Raw genomic sequence first — 12,197 nt, forward strand, 5'->3', positions numbered from 1 at the left:
ACACAAAGTGGAACATCTCTTTAAAAGGAAATCCTGTTGTGGGAATCGTCCTCTCCCCCATGCCTGCACCAATCCAGTGCTTTATCATCCATACGGGTGAAAGAGCAAGTGCACACTTAGGGTAGAAGGGTCGAAGAATCTGAATTTGTGCATATTGTGAGGAAAAACAATAACAGTGCCCTGTTTTCCTCCCAGGGGTCTAGGACTGCCTCTACCCTCTCAGCTGCCACCCTAGCGTCATTAGGTGGGCCTTCCTCTCGGAGAGGCAGTTGTGATACCTCCTTCTCAGTCGAGACGGAAGCATCCATTCGAGAGATAAAGGTAGGAACATACACCTGGGCCAGAGAGGGAGAAGGCCCCTGTTTTCTTTTGTAGATTTGAGAATCATACCTACATGGCTTTATTTGTGTGAGTCACAGTCAAGTAAAATCTTTACTGTCACCAAGGGAAATTGAGTTTGCCAGCAGGATGAAACCGTTTCTAACCTTCCTCCCTTTTTTTTTTTTTCTTTCTTTCTCTGGCAGGACTCCCTGGTGGAGTCAGAGGATAAGTATCGCAAGGCCATGGTGTCTAACGCCCAGCTTCACAATGAGAAGTCCAACTTGATGTACCAGGTGGACACGCTGAAGGAGGCCCTCATCGAGCTAGAGGAGCAGCTGTGGGAGTCCCGGCGCGAGTATGACGATAAGGCCAAGGTCAGACAAGAGCCATCACCTGACATACCACCTCACTCCACTCACTCAGTGAAGCTGGCAGCATGTTCCCTCTGTGTACCTCAATGCGCCTGAATTGAGCTATTTTTAGCAACAACATACATTCTTGTGTTCATAGTCCCTTGTGGTCTTGTGCTCTGAAGTCTCCCAAATGTAGGTCTATGAACGAAGCACATACTCCGTGCGTAGACAATGGAGAGACACTTACAGTAGCTGGGATCATGACCATGACACAATTTGATCACACTTTATGTGAAGTTGCCTGTGTAGTAATGCCGTAATTACCTTGAAAACAATGTTGTATTGACTGAAGACCCATCTCTTCAGGTTACATCTTAACTGCTCCTCCTGAGACATCTTCCGACCCTCACCTCTACGTCTCCTAAAGACACCCGCTTTCCCCTCTACTGTGTCCCTAGAACTTCTATTGCCCCCCTTGTACTGCTTCTCAGTTTCTCCAGTAAAAAATAAATAAAAAATAAATAAATATATGTTTTCGTAGAAGGCGATAATAGGGAGAAGGTTTTTCCTTCTATCAGTGGCCCCGGGCCCGAGCTAGAGTACTCTTCCTGCAACGAATGGTGGACTGCTGATTCACATGCTTAGTATTCAAATGTATTGATTGTAAGTCGCTTTGGAATAAGGCGTCTGCTAAATGCCAAAAATGTAAATGTAAATGTAAATGTATTGATATGCTGCTACATATTACATAAGTAATTGCACATTTCAGAGGTTTATTGAACATTGCCCATGTCTGGAGCCTGTTGAATGTTCTATTCATGAATTTACCTGAATTGAAACGGACCCCCATCCCTGTCGTTTTCCCCCTCACCCAGGAGTTTGAGAGGGAGAGACACGCACACAGTGTGCTGCAGTTCCAGTTTAATGAGATGAGGGAGACACTGAAACAGAGTGAAGAGCTGCTAACCGTGAGTACTCAGACTAACACACAGGTTCCTGTCAACAACACTGGAGATAATGTACTGATGAACATAATATTGAACACTGGCTCAGTTCATACAGTCCATCAATCTCTTGTAATTCCAGTAAAGGTCACTTGCATGACTGGGTCTTTCTCTATACTCTCTATAGTTCCTTTTCCTCCTGCATACTCTTTTGCTTGCTGATTTTCCCTTCTCCTCTGTCCCTCTGTCCTCCTTGCTTTCCATCCTGCCCCATGGCCAGGAGGTGGGTCAGCTGCGTCTCAAAAGGGACAGCTGTGCTAGGGAGATCTCTGACCTGCAGGAAACCATGGAATGGAAGGAGAAAAAGATTGGGGTATGATGCTAATATGCTAACTTCCTGTTAGCATGACCTCTGCTGGAAGTGCATGTCCATTCCTCAGTCAGATTAACGCTCCAAACTGGCCTCTACCTTTTCTCTGTGTCTCCTCTTTTACCTTTTGCTGCTCTCTTCCTTCACCAACGGTGTTTCTCCTGCCTTACTAACCCCTCCTCCTGCTTGGTTCAACTCAGGCCTTAGAGAGGCAGAGGGAATACTCGGACGCTGTGCAGAACGAGCGGGATCAGCTCAGGAATGAGGTGGCCCATCTCAGAGATGCTCTGAAGGTACAGAGTCAGTGCTGTAGATGAATATTTGGTCAATTACAATTTCGAAGTGGCCTCCGCGTGTCAGGAAACAGCAGAACAGAAGGCAATACTTATTTTCCGATGAAGCACTCAAAAAGCAGGAAAATATTAAGAAACAGGCTTTCTTCAAAATTGAAACATGCAGGTATAGTCCCAGGACACGTATGTGTATGACTAGCTAATCTCTTTCTGCCCCAATGCTGAGCTGCTGTGAATCGGTTCTATTTGGGAAGTTTCTCAGGGATGTCTCAATGCTCCACTGTACCACCACAACTCTCATTGTGTGTATTACATTTACCACAACCCTCTTCTTTGTGGCTTAAGTGTATACTGTATGTGATAGAATAAGCACTGCATAAGTCATCTAGTGGTGTATAGCATAAGGGTTTTGACAAAAACGTTTATGTTTCTAATTAATATGATAAGCACACTTTACATTAATTTCCTATGGTTTATTGTGCTGTTCTTTCTCAATCAGAAACATGGGATAGTGCTGTCACCTGAAGTAACCACAAATGGGGAGTCAGGACAGGGTGTGATTGATGGGCCTTATAGTTCAGACCCTGCCTCCCGATTGGCCCAGGAGTTCCAGCCACCTCATATGGGAAGTGAAAGCATGCTTGGTAAGAACTCATGGATTATATTGCTCATATCTGATCTCATTAGTTCTCTGTAATCATGTAGAACTGTGGTGTTTTTCACCTCACTTGTCCTCAGTGATTTGGAATAATAACTGTTAGAAATGTAAGAGAGTTTAATGTCTGAGTGACATGAATATTCCACTGTTCCATGTTTTCAATTGGTATTTGAATGGGATAAAAATAAGTAATAATTTTTTTGAAACCGACAAACATTTCTGCTCACCCTTTTTGCAGCATCTTCCACCAGCGGATCATAATCATTGTTTTCTTTAATCATTTAAGTAATTTGTTTTATCGATCCAATTCACGTGTGATCAAATCATTGATTCCACTTCCTTGCTATAGTACCAATTGAGCCAATTTCCATTGAGCAATCATTGAATTTCTCGGCTTGAACTTGCGACCATCACTAACCAAACCACTCACGACTATCGCTAACCACAGTCTGAAGATTGACCTGTGTTTGGTCTTCCAATATTCTCCCCGTGGTCTTTCAGGCAAAACAGTGGAGATGCAGCCAGAACATACCGACATGAGGACACCAGAGGGCAGTAAATTCACAGTGGAGACTAAGAACTACTTACATGGCCTGAAAAGGTCACAAACTGAGGCAGAATCACCAGACGACTGCATCACGGCTGTAGCTGTCAGCATAGATACCTCTGGACAGAAGATGTTCTCCACCTTTACAGAGGAGACAACTAACATCCCAGATCTGATCACGCATAAATCATTAGATTATGTAGAGAAAGACGGACAGAACACCTCAGAGCATTATTTAAAGAGTGACCAAATATTGGCAGAAAGACAGATTATACAGAACACAACAAGTGAAGTTGAGAAAGATACACAGACTCTGTGTCAGCCTGAGAATTACCAACTCAATACAGAAAGCTCTGTTGAAGTAGTGCCAAATATCACAGACAAGAACTGGAAAGAAGAGGTGGAGACAAGCTCAGCAGAGAACAAGCAAGATCAGATCTGGCAAGAATCTTTTTATGATCTGAAGAAAGATGAACAGAATACTCAGGAACATGAGGTAAAGAATGAACAAGTAATGACAGAAAACTCACCAGATCTCATGTTTACTACAACTGATTCTGAAGTGAAGGTGACGTCTTCAGTGGAGGCAGGTCAATTCATTACAGTACATTCATCACATCTCACATCTGCTACCTTTGAAGAAAAGGTGAAACCTGACATGCCAGAGGAGGCAGGGAGCAGAATAGATCATCTCTCTCTGGAACCATTTGATGATGTAGTAATACCAGGAAATTCACTGAAGCCGTTATCCATTACTTCTGGCCTTGATGAAAAGGAGACACTTGATTCAACAGCCGAGGAAGAAACCAGAACAGACACATTACACAAGTGCATCAATCAGAGAATAATCAAGAAACAACAGAAACGTTCACGGATCCCTCAAGTATTCATAACCTGGACAAAGAGGTGATTTAAAATGTGTCCAAGATTTCCGAGACCAGCCCATCAGAGATATTGCCAGGAGCTCATGATGATCTGGGAACAGGTGTTCCAGGCCCAACAGAGGAAAAAACAGAAAGTCTTCAAGAACATAAGGCAAACTAAGGCACCAGATGTGGATCTAACATTGAGCATCCCTGATTCTGGTGGAGAGGAGATTCCTGATATGATGGTAGTTGAGAGACCATACAATCTCCCAGTGGTTCAACAATGTCAGTGTGGTTCAGAGAGACAAGAGCAGAGGAACATTCAGGAGGGGCCAGAGAGGATGCAGGAGGAGCCAGAGAGGATGCAGGAGGAGCCAGAGAGGACGCAGGAGGAGCCAGAGAGGACGCAGGAGGAGCCAGAGAGGACGCAGGAGGAGCCAGAGAGGACGCAGGAGGAGCCAGGATACTGAGTGTCCCGCTGTGGAAGCAGCTCAGAAACCAGTACAAGAAAAGACTTGTTCCTGGGGCCGTAGAATAGGCAAGGCGAAAGATCAATGTCACATCAGTCAGTTTTACAGCAACCCAATCGGTATATAAAAAGACTCACCAGCAGCTGCTACGTGCACTCAAAATGCATTTTAAATGATCTGACTGTGACTGCACACAGTCTGTGTTTATTTGTCTTACACTAAGGAGTGAGTAAGAAGTCAAACATTTGGGAAAATGTCACATTTCAGAATTGTCTTTAAATCCTGTTACACTGCACAAGATTTGGCATACAGTATAATGAAGCTAAGATTTGTCCAAATGTGTCCTGGACAGGCTCCAGTATGTCCAAAACTCTGTTTCCAGGGTTCTCACACACACAAAGCCATGGCAGCACATCACCCCCACCCTCATCCACCTCCACTGGCTTTCGATCAAGTCCCGCATCTCCTACGAATTCCTCCTCCTCACCTACAAGTCCCTCCATGCCCGTGCCCCCCAATACTTATCCGACCTCCACCGTCCACATGCCCCTCCCTGGAACCTGCGGTCTTCAGATTTAGGCCTGCTTGCCACCCCCCGCACTAACCTGCGAACCTTCGGGACAGAGCTTTTAGTGTGGCAGTCCCGTCCCTCTGGAACTCTCTCCCTGCGGTGCTCCGCAACATCCCCACCATGGATGCCTTTAAAACGGCCCTCAAGTCCCACCTGTTCGCCAAGGCCTTCGGCCCCTAGTTTTGTTATTGTTTTTGTTTGTCTGACTGTGTCTGACTGATTTTGTTTTGTTTTCCTGTATCTCTGTAAAGCGACTTTGGGTACGCTGAAAGGTGCTATATAAATTAGTTATTGTTATTGTTATTATTATTATTATTATTAATAATAAATGTTTTGAAAGCTTATGATTGTCTATTTATTATGCTTAGTGGAATATGGATGTACAGTCTGCGATGCCTACACTACAAACAACTTTCATTTGAAATTATAATGCATGCTTGAGTTGAATGTGCTTTAAATAAATGTGCCTGGTCAAAGAGTTAGTACTTCTGTTTTCTTTGTTTACATTTACTCTGAAATGAAATTTAGTTTTTTTTAATGAAACCTCGATGAGATCCATTTGCACACTTGCCTCCTGGACCAAACTTGATGGACGGCAATTCATTATCAAACCCAATTAATGGTTCAGATGGATCACTTCCTACCTTGCTGTTTCTGTTGTAACTTGATTAGATTGTGCTGTACATGCATGGTCCCACCAATTCTTAAGTTTGTTGTTGTGATTTTAACATTCATTTGCATGGGTCAGCTATCCCAAACCTGTTTCTTACAGACATAAAGTACCCCCATCATAAAGCAGTGGTAAGGAACTGTGTTCATAGGCTCTGGTTCTCAATTAAATGCAGATGATAATCAGGTGGATTGATTTGAAAATGGCATCTAAAATTGGGATTTTGGGTAATTCAGTGTTAATTCAGTGTTATCAATGATTATAGTTTTCCCTTTTGAGTAAAAAGACAGACTAGTAATGTGTAAGTAAGTGAGACACAAATAATTAATCAAGTTATCCTTTTTTACCCCAACCGTTCCAATTTGATACTGTTGATTAAAGCTCATGTTTGTTTGTTTGTATTGCAAAACCCTTTGATCGAACTTTGACCCCAACCCAACCCAAGTTCATGTTTGTGTTGCAGAGCTCAGGCTGAGAAAACTGGTTGATGAAAGGGAGAGTTTAGTGGATCAGGTGAGTGCATTGTTCACCACAAGCACATTTATCAAATAATACCGCAATAACACTTTAATGAACTTGCCATTAAATGTATGTAACTACATAGTAATAACTGTGGTATAAGCATTGTACTTGCATGGTAACTATTATGAGACTGATGTAATTACAGTCTAGTGGTATCAGTTATTACACAAAGGGAATATACTGGGATATTTAGTGTAATCTTTGATGATTTTGAACATGTTGAATGGAGTTATACTGGTTATGTAGGTGAAGAGGCTGAAGTCTCAGCTGGAACAGAAACAAAGGAATGGAACTGAGGGGTTAAGTTCTGAGGAGGATGGCCTGGAAAATGGCATGGACCCCCACCTTCTAGACATGCAGAGTGAGTGACACGTCTCGGTCACATTACAAACTTATCCTTTATTTTTTTGGGGCCAGTAGTAGTCACCCAGTTTGTTTGATATTTCTATCCTATTATCCTATTTTACCAGGCCTTTTTTCTGTGATTTATTGTGACCTGGGTGACAGTTTGTGAGGAAAGTGCACAGTTTGCCTCTACAAGAATCACTTATTTCTTTGTTTTCTACAGGAGACGCCAACAGGCAGATAAGCGACTTCAAGTTTAAACTTGTGAAATCAGAGCAGGAAGTCACAGCTCTTGAACAGAATGTAAGTGGCATGATAGTTAGTCGAAGGGTATTTTAACTTCCATGTAAACGTTTTCCTCATCGTCAATGTAAGAAATATTAGGGACTTTTCAAAGAGGAAGTCTATGTACGTAGTTAGCATTTACCATTAAAAGCCAAATTATTTCCTTTTAATCTGATTATTCACATCATTTGCGTGCTCTCCAGATCTTACGGTTGGAGGGTCAGGTGACACGCTACAAGTCTGCCTCAGAGAGTGCAGAGAAAGTAGAAGATGAGCTCAAAGTGGAGAAACGCAAGCTGCAACGAGAGGTAGGCTAATGTTGGTGTTTGTAACCACATAGTTATTCTTGCTAGACTGTTGTCTTGATAGAATGTTGCCTTGATGTTTAATTTTCTCTCTCAAACAATGATTTTCTCACCTTCCCTTTCAAAGTAATGATAGAGAAAATTGTGCACTCTTCATCTGTCATGTGTAGTACTGTCTGTTGTTGTCTGTGTTATAACTGTGTTGTATGTATATATGTATACTGTACAGTGGTGTGAAAATGAATTTCCCCCTGGGGACAATAAATCTAATCTAATCTAATCTTCAGCCCTATTCGCACGGCACTAGTAGTATCTGGGGACTTCTAGTAATTTTTAATAATTACGGAGGTCGTCTGTATTGAATGAAATACAGACTTCGCTTATCCTGTGTGAATGCGCCGCACGAAACAGACATGGGAGGAGTAATTTCTAAATCACATGAGGTCCCCAGATAATACTAGTCCCGTGCAAATATGGCTTTGTACTCTATAACATTTGTTCAGAATGAAACAACGTTTTGCACTCAGTGCCTTTGTCAGGCTTCTCTTTCTCTCTCTCTCTCTCTCTCTCTCTCTCTCTCTCTCTCTCTCTCTCTCTCTCTCTCTCTCTCTCTCTCTCTCTTTCTCTCTCTCTCTCTCTCTTTCACTCATTCACTCACACACCATCTCCCTCTTTCCTTCTATAGCTGAGGTCTTCCCTGGATAGGATAGATGAGCTGGAGGCCAGTAACAGCCACCTGTCCAAGCGCCTGGAGAAGATGAAGGCCAATCGAAGCGCCCTGCTGGCCCAGCAGTGATGCCTTGCACATGGGTCCCCTGGCCCCCTGGTCCCTACTCACTGTGGCTGCGTGCATCTCTGACCTCCCCTGATCATCAGTCATTCTCAAAACACACAACCAAACTAAGAGAAAACTTCAAGTAAAAGATTAATGAAACGACATCCGCGGCTATCACAGGTTAATGTCCTGTGCCATGTTTTCACAATTTATACAGTAAACAATGGAAGCCATCCAGCAATTGACCCAGTCACTCAAGCTTTCACATTGTCCTTTCCAGCATTGTTTCAGCAACTATGATGGATGTGTTACCAGGCCAGCGCAGTACAGCTCAACTTGGCTTCGCTCAGTTTTGCTCTCTGCTGTACATGGAGGGTTTAGTTTCTCTGGACCCTGACTCGGAGCATAAGACTGCATGGAAGCAGAGTGGGAGAGAGACACAGAGAAGGGTTCTGACAAACCCAAGGGACACTTTAATGAATTGTGGACATGGAATTTCTCCATAGGACTGCAGTTTAATTCCCAGGTGCCCAATGACTGGGAATGTCTGAAGGGGCACATTCTACACACACACACACACACACACACACACACACACACACACACACACGGACAGCTAAATGGACCAATTATTTTCCCACTGTAGCTCTTATTTCACACTGTGCCATGACCCTCTTAACCTATTCCCAGTCTCTCTCTCTCTCTCTCTCTCTCTCTCTCTCTCTCTCTCTCTCTCTCTCTCTCTCTCTCTCTCTCTCTCTCTCACACACTCTCTCTCCCCGGCACTACCTCTCGCTGCCACTTGGGATTGGGACCACTGTCCGAAGCAATTAGGTTCATCATTTACAGAGAGGAGAAACAGAAATACTGGAATGGCAAACTAGCAAATTTGTAGTGTTTTCATGCATTGTCTTGTCTTTTCCCCCTATAATTTTACATGAAAATGCACTCTATTAATCTCCTGTATCGCCAAGCCAAACTCCAATGTTAATGTGTGAGGTGGTGTATGTTTGTTTTTATGTTTTTATATGTGTAATGTATGTCTCCTTATGTATGCCCTGGCTAGTGGTATGGGTATGTGTCAAATGCATATTGGAAGGGTGGAAAGGAATCTGGCACAAAATTAATAAAATAATAATCAAGCACATGTGTGGGTTTTTGGGGTTTTCGTGCCACTTTAAAAAAGACTATGATGTTCATTATAACGGCACTTGGGAAATTACCAGCCTTTTAATGTCTGGATATTAAAATGTATCAGTGACAAATGACAACTAAAGAAAAACAATCATTTGAATGATGTTTTGCAATAACAGTTATTTTTTGAATGTATCGGCTGTTGTATTTTAGCACTTCAACAGCGTGTCAAGATGTTATGCAGATGATACATTAAACATAACATGGTCAGCATTCCACATGTCTGCTTGTCAGTCTCACCATGGGATGCCTTATTGAATCTCAAAATCAAGGCTGATGGGGAGAATAGCCTGTGGGATGTTCAGTTAAGCTTTGGATGTGCTCCCCCCTTCCGACCCCTCTACTTTTGTAATGCTCAGACAACTACAGCTTTGGAAAATGAAGTGCACCACTCTGTTTACAAAAGCTTTAAATGGTTATGTTTTGATTGCCTAAAAAGGAAGCTAATTGTAAACTATGTGCAATATTTAAACTGTCTATTTGGTCTATTCTATTTCACTTCCTGTTTGTTTTGATTGGACACGGAATTTCTCCATAGGAATTCAATTCAACTCCAGATTGGAATTAAGATGGAACTGTAGTACTGTCCTTGATTTACTTAATACATGTAGAGGGGGATTGGACTTCAAGATGGCATTGGCAAGCACTAGATTAAACTCATGCAAAAAATCAGCTGAAACGTTATGTGTCTCTTTTGTTCACCAAGCACTAAATTTACCTGTATTCACCTAGCCTGTCAAGTTGTTCTAATGCTTCAGAGAGGGAGATTATGTTGCTATTTGAATGGGATGGGATGTATTTTGCTCTTATATGTTTTCAGAAGTGTGTCAGTGAATAGTGTTCAGGTATCGATATCTATGTATTTCTTTTCAAACAGCAGAGGGCAGCACAATCGTATGCTTCAGTGATCCTTACCAGAATCACACAGAGCTGTTCTGTAAAGGTGTGCTCACCTGAGGTGATGTATATATGATTATTTTATTTTTTTAGATAATCTGTGTACAGTAGATTTTCCGGGTTTTGGAGAAAAATATTGATCTTCAGGACTTCAGTAAGGTACTGCATACACACAAGCTGCAACTGTATATTCCCAGCAGCTGGGAATAGATGTTACTGCATCATAAACCTAGAATCAGATTACTCAAGGTAGTATTAATCAGTAATCTTATTCCCAGGCAAAGGTCTGGTGATCCAGTCAGGTGGACCAGTAAGAAAGTTGTGGCAGAGTGAGTGAGTCAAGTTAAGGAATTTTACTGAAAGCATAATGAGTAGCGTACAGGTGCACGTTCACAAACATTAACATTTAAGTTTTATTGATATGTCACATTACACAAGTATAAGAGAGTAATATTCTTAGGCGTTGGTTCCTGACATTGCAGCACAAGACAATTAGGCAATAGGCATAATTCAAGATAAAAAAATGACAATAGTACAGGACATAAGGACATTTAATCCCTGAGTTGGAGCCGAGTGTGGCCACGCAGTCGTGGGTGTACAGGGAGTAGAGGAGGGGACTCTGTTAGGTGAAGAACATACTCTTTCCTGATACACACCCTGGTCTTACCCCATCATTCATGAGATTAGCCTCTTAATGACAATGACAAATACTTCACTCAGTAAGTTCACTCCCGCTGTGGCCAGGTCTGATTCGTTGTTATTCCATATGAGCATAGTGTGCACTAGCCAGGGGGCGAGGTTACTGGATCAGTGGTTAAGGGGCTATTCTTCTACCTATTTCTTAACAACACACACACACACACACACCGCTTTGCACCTGGAAGACACATAATGAAATAAGTATCCGCACCCAAGGCATTGCAAAGTGTACATTCTAAGAAGTTTGACACCAAAGCCCTTCAGATCTGCTCTTCAACTGACAGAGGAGAGCGGTAATGGAAACAGAAGGGTGTGAGGAAGAGTGCTAATGCAGCCATTGAGGAGCTATGCCTGTGACAGGCTGAGTGAATTAGCACCTCCTGACAGCTCTCCCAAGTGTAGCTACCGCCGCCGGCAAGTACTTCCCTCTGGATGGCCCTTAGCTTCCTCCAGAATGCAGCAGCAGATCCACAGAGCAGACAGCAAAAACAGGAAGTTCACTCGTCCTCTGATGGGAAGAAGCCACTCCAGCCTCTAGTTAGGAAGCTGCTGCTGCCCCTCTGTCTGGCCTGTTGATACAGATGTGTGACGACAGGAAAGAGCCCCCACCTCCCCCACGCCGGGCACATCCTCCTCAAAGTCAGTGTGGCATAAAAACATGTTTCTGTACTGTACAGTATGTCAGGTGTAGAGCCATGTCAAAATGATGGCTTCTGAAAATACAGGTGCTCTCCTGGGAGAGTCTTCTGAAGAAGGACATAATCCATAATCGGAAGGACACTTTACTAGTTTACTAATATAATGCATTCACAAGGTATTGCAAGATGTGTTATTATAAACATTTAAAAAACTGCATTACAATTAGGGCTGTGAGTCAGTTACATTTTTTGGATGACAATATATTATATCATCTTATAAGGATCCTAACCATTAGCAGCCATTTTCCATCAGTTGAAAATGTTTTGTCTCCCATCAGTATGCTAGTGTATGGGGACAGGGATATGAGACTTCACCTTACTGGTGAACCTGAGAAGAAAAAATATTGATTTCTAATGCATGATGGGGGAAAAGGCCCCATGCCCCTTCCCCCACCCCTGGGCTGTAATTTGAAC

At 42.7% G+C, this 12,197-nt stretch overlaps 1 protein-coding gene across 2 annotated transcripts in view; it reads left to right on the forward strand.

Moving 5' to 3' along the window:
- Nucleotides 1–10,081, forward strand: part of lrrfip1b (leucine rich repeat (in FLII) interacting protein 1b) — a gene marked incomplete at its 5' end in the record, with an annotated part of 33,178 nt that extends 23,097 nt beyond the window's left edge. The window contains 10 exons of one of the 2 annotated variants that reach the window (XM_080526565.1): nt 196–321; nt 525–695; nt 1,550–1,642; nt 1,899–1,991; nt 2,781–2,925; nt 6,527–6,576; nt 6,832–6,946; nt 7,154–7,233; nt 7,419–7,523; nt 8,206–10,081. In XM_080526565.1, the coding sequence (XP_080382691.1) occupies nt 196–321; nt 525–695; nt 1,550–1,642; nt 1,899–1,991; nt 2,781–2,925; nt 6,527–6,576; nt 6,832–6,946; nt 7,154–7,233; nt 7,419–7,523; nt 8,206–8,316 (1,089 nt within the window). In that variant the 3' untranslated portion in view covers nt 8,317–10,081. Of the gene's footprint in view, nt 1–195; nt 322–524; nt 696–1,549; nt 1,643–1,898; nt 1,992–2,780; nt 2,926–3,440; nt 6,577–6,831; nt 6,947–7,153; nt 7,234–7,418; nt 7,524–8,205 lie in introns of those variants that run through there. The other variant, XR_013937365.1, reaches the window with a different exon arrangement.
- Nucleotides 10,082–12,197: the final 2,116 nt, after the last annotated feature.

Source organism: Nansenia antarctica (assembly GCF_963989245.1).
Source record: "Nansenia antarctica genome assembly, chromosome: 3".
NCBI lineage: Eukaryota > Metazoa > Chordata > Actinopteri > Argentiniformes > Microstomatidae > Nansenia > Nansenia antarctica.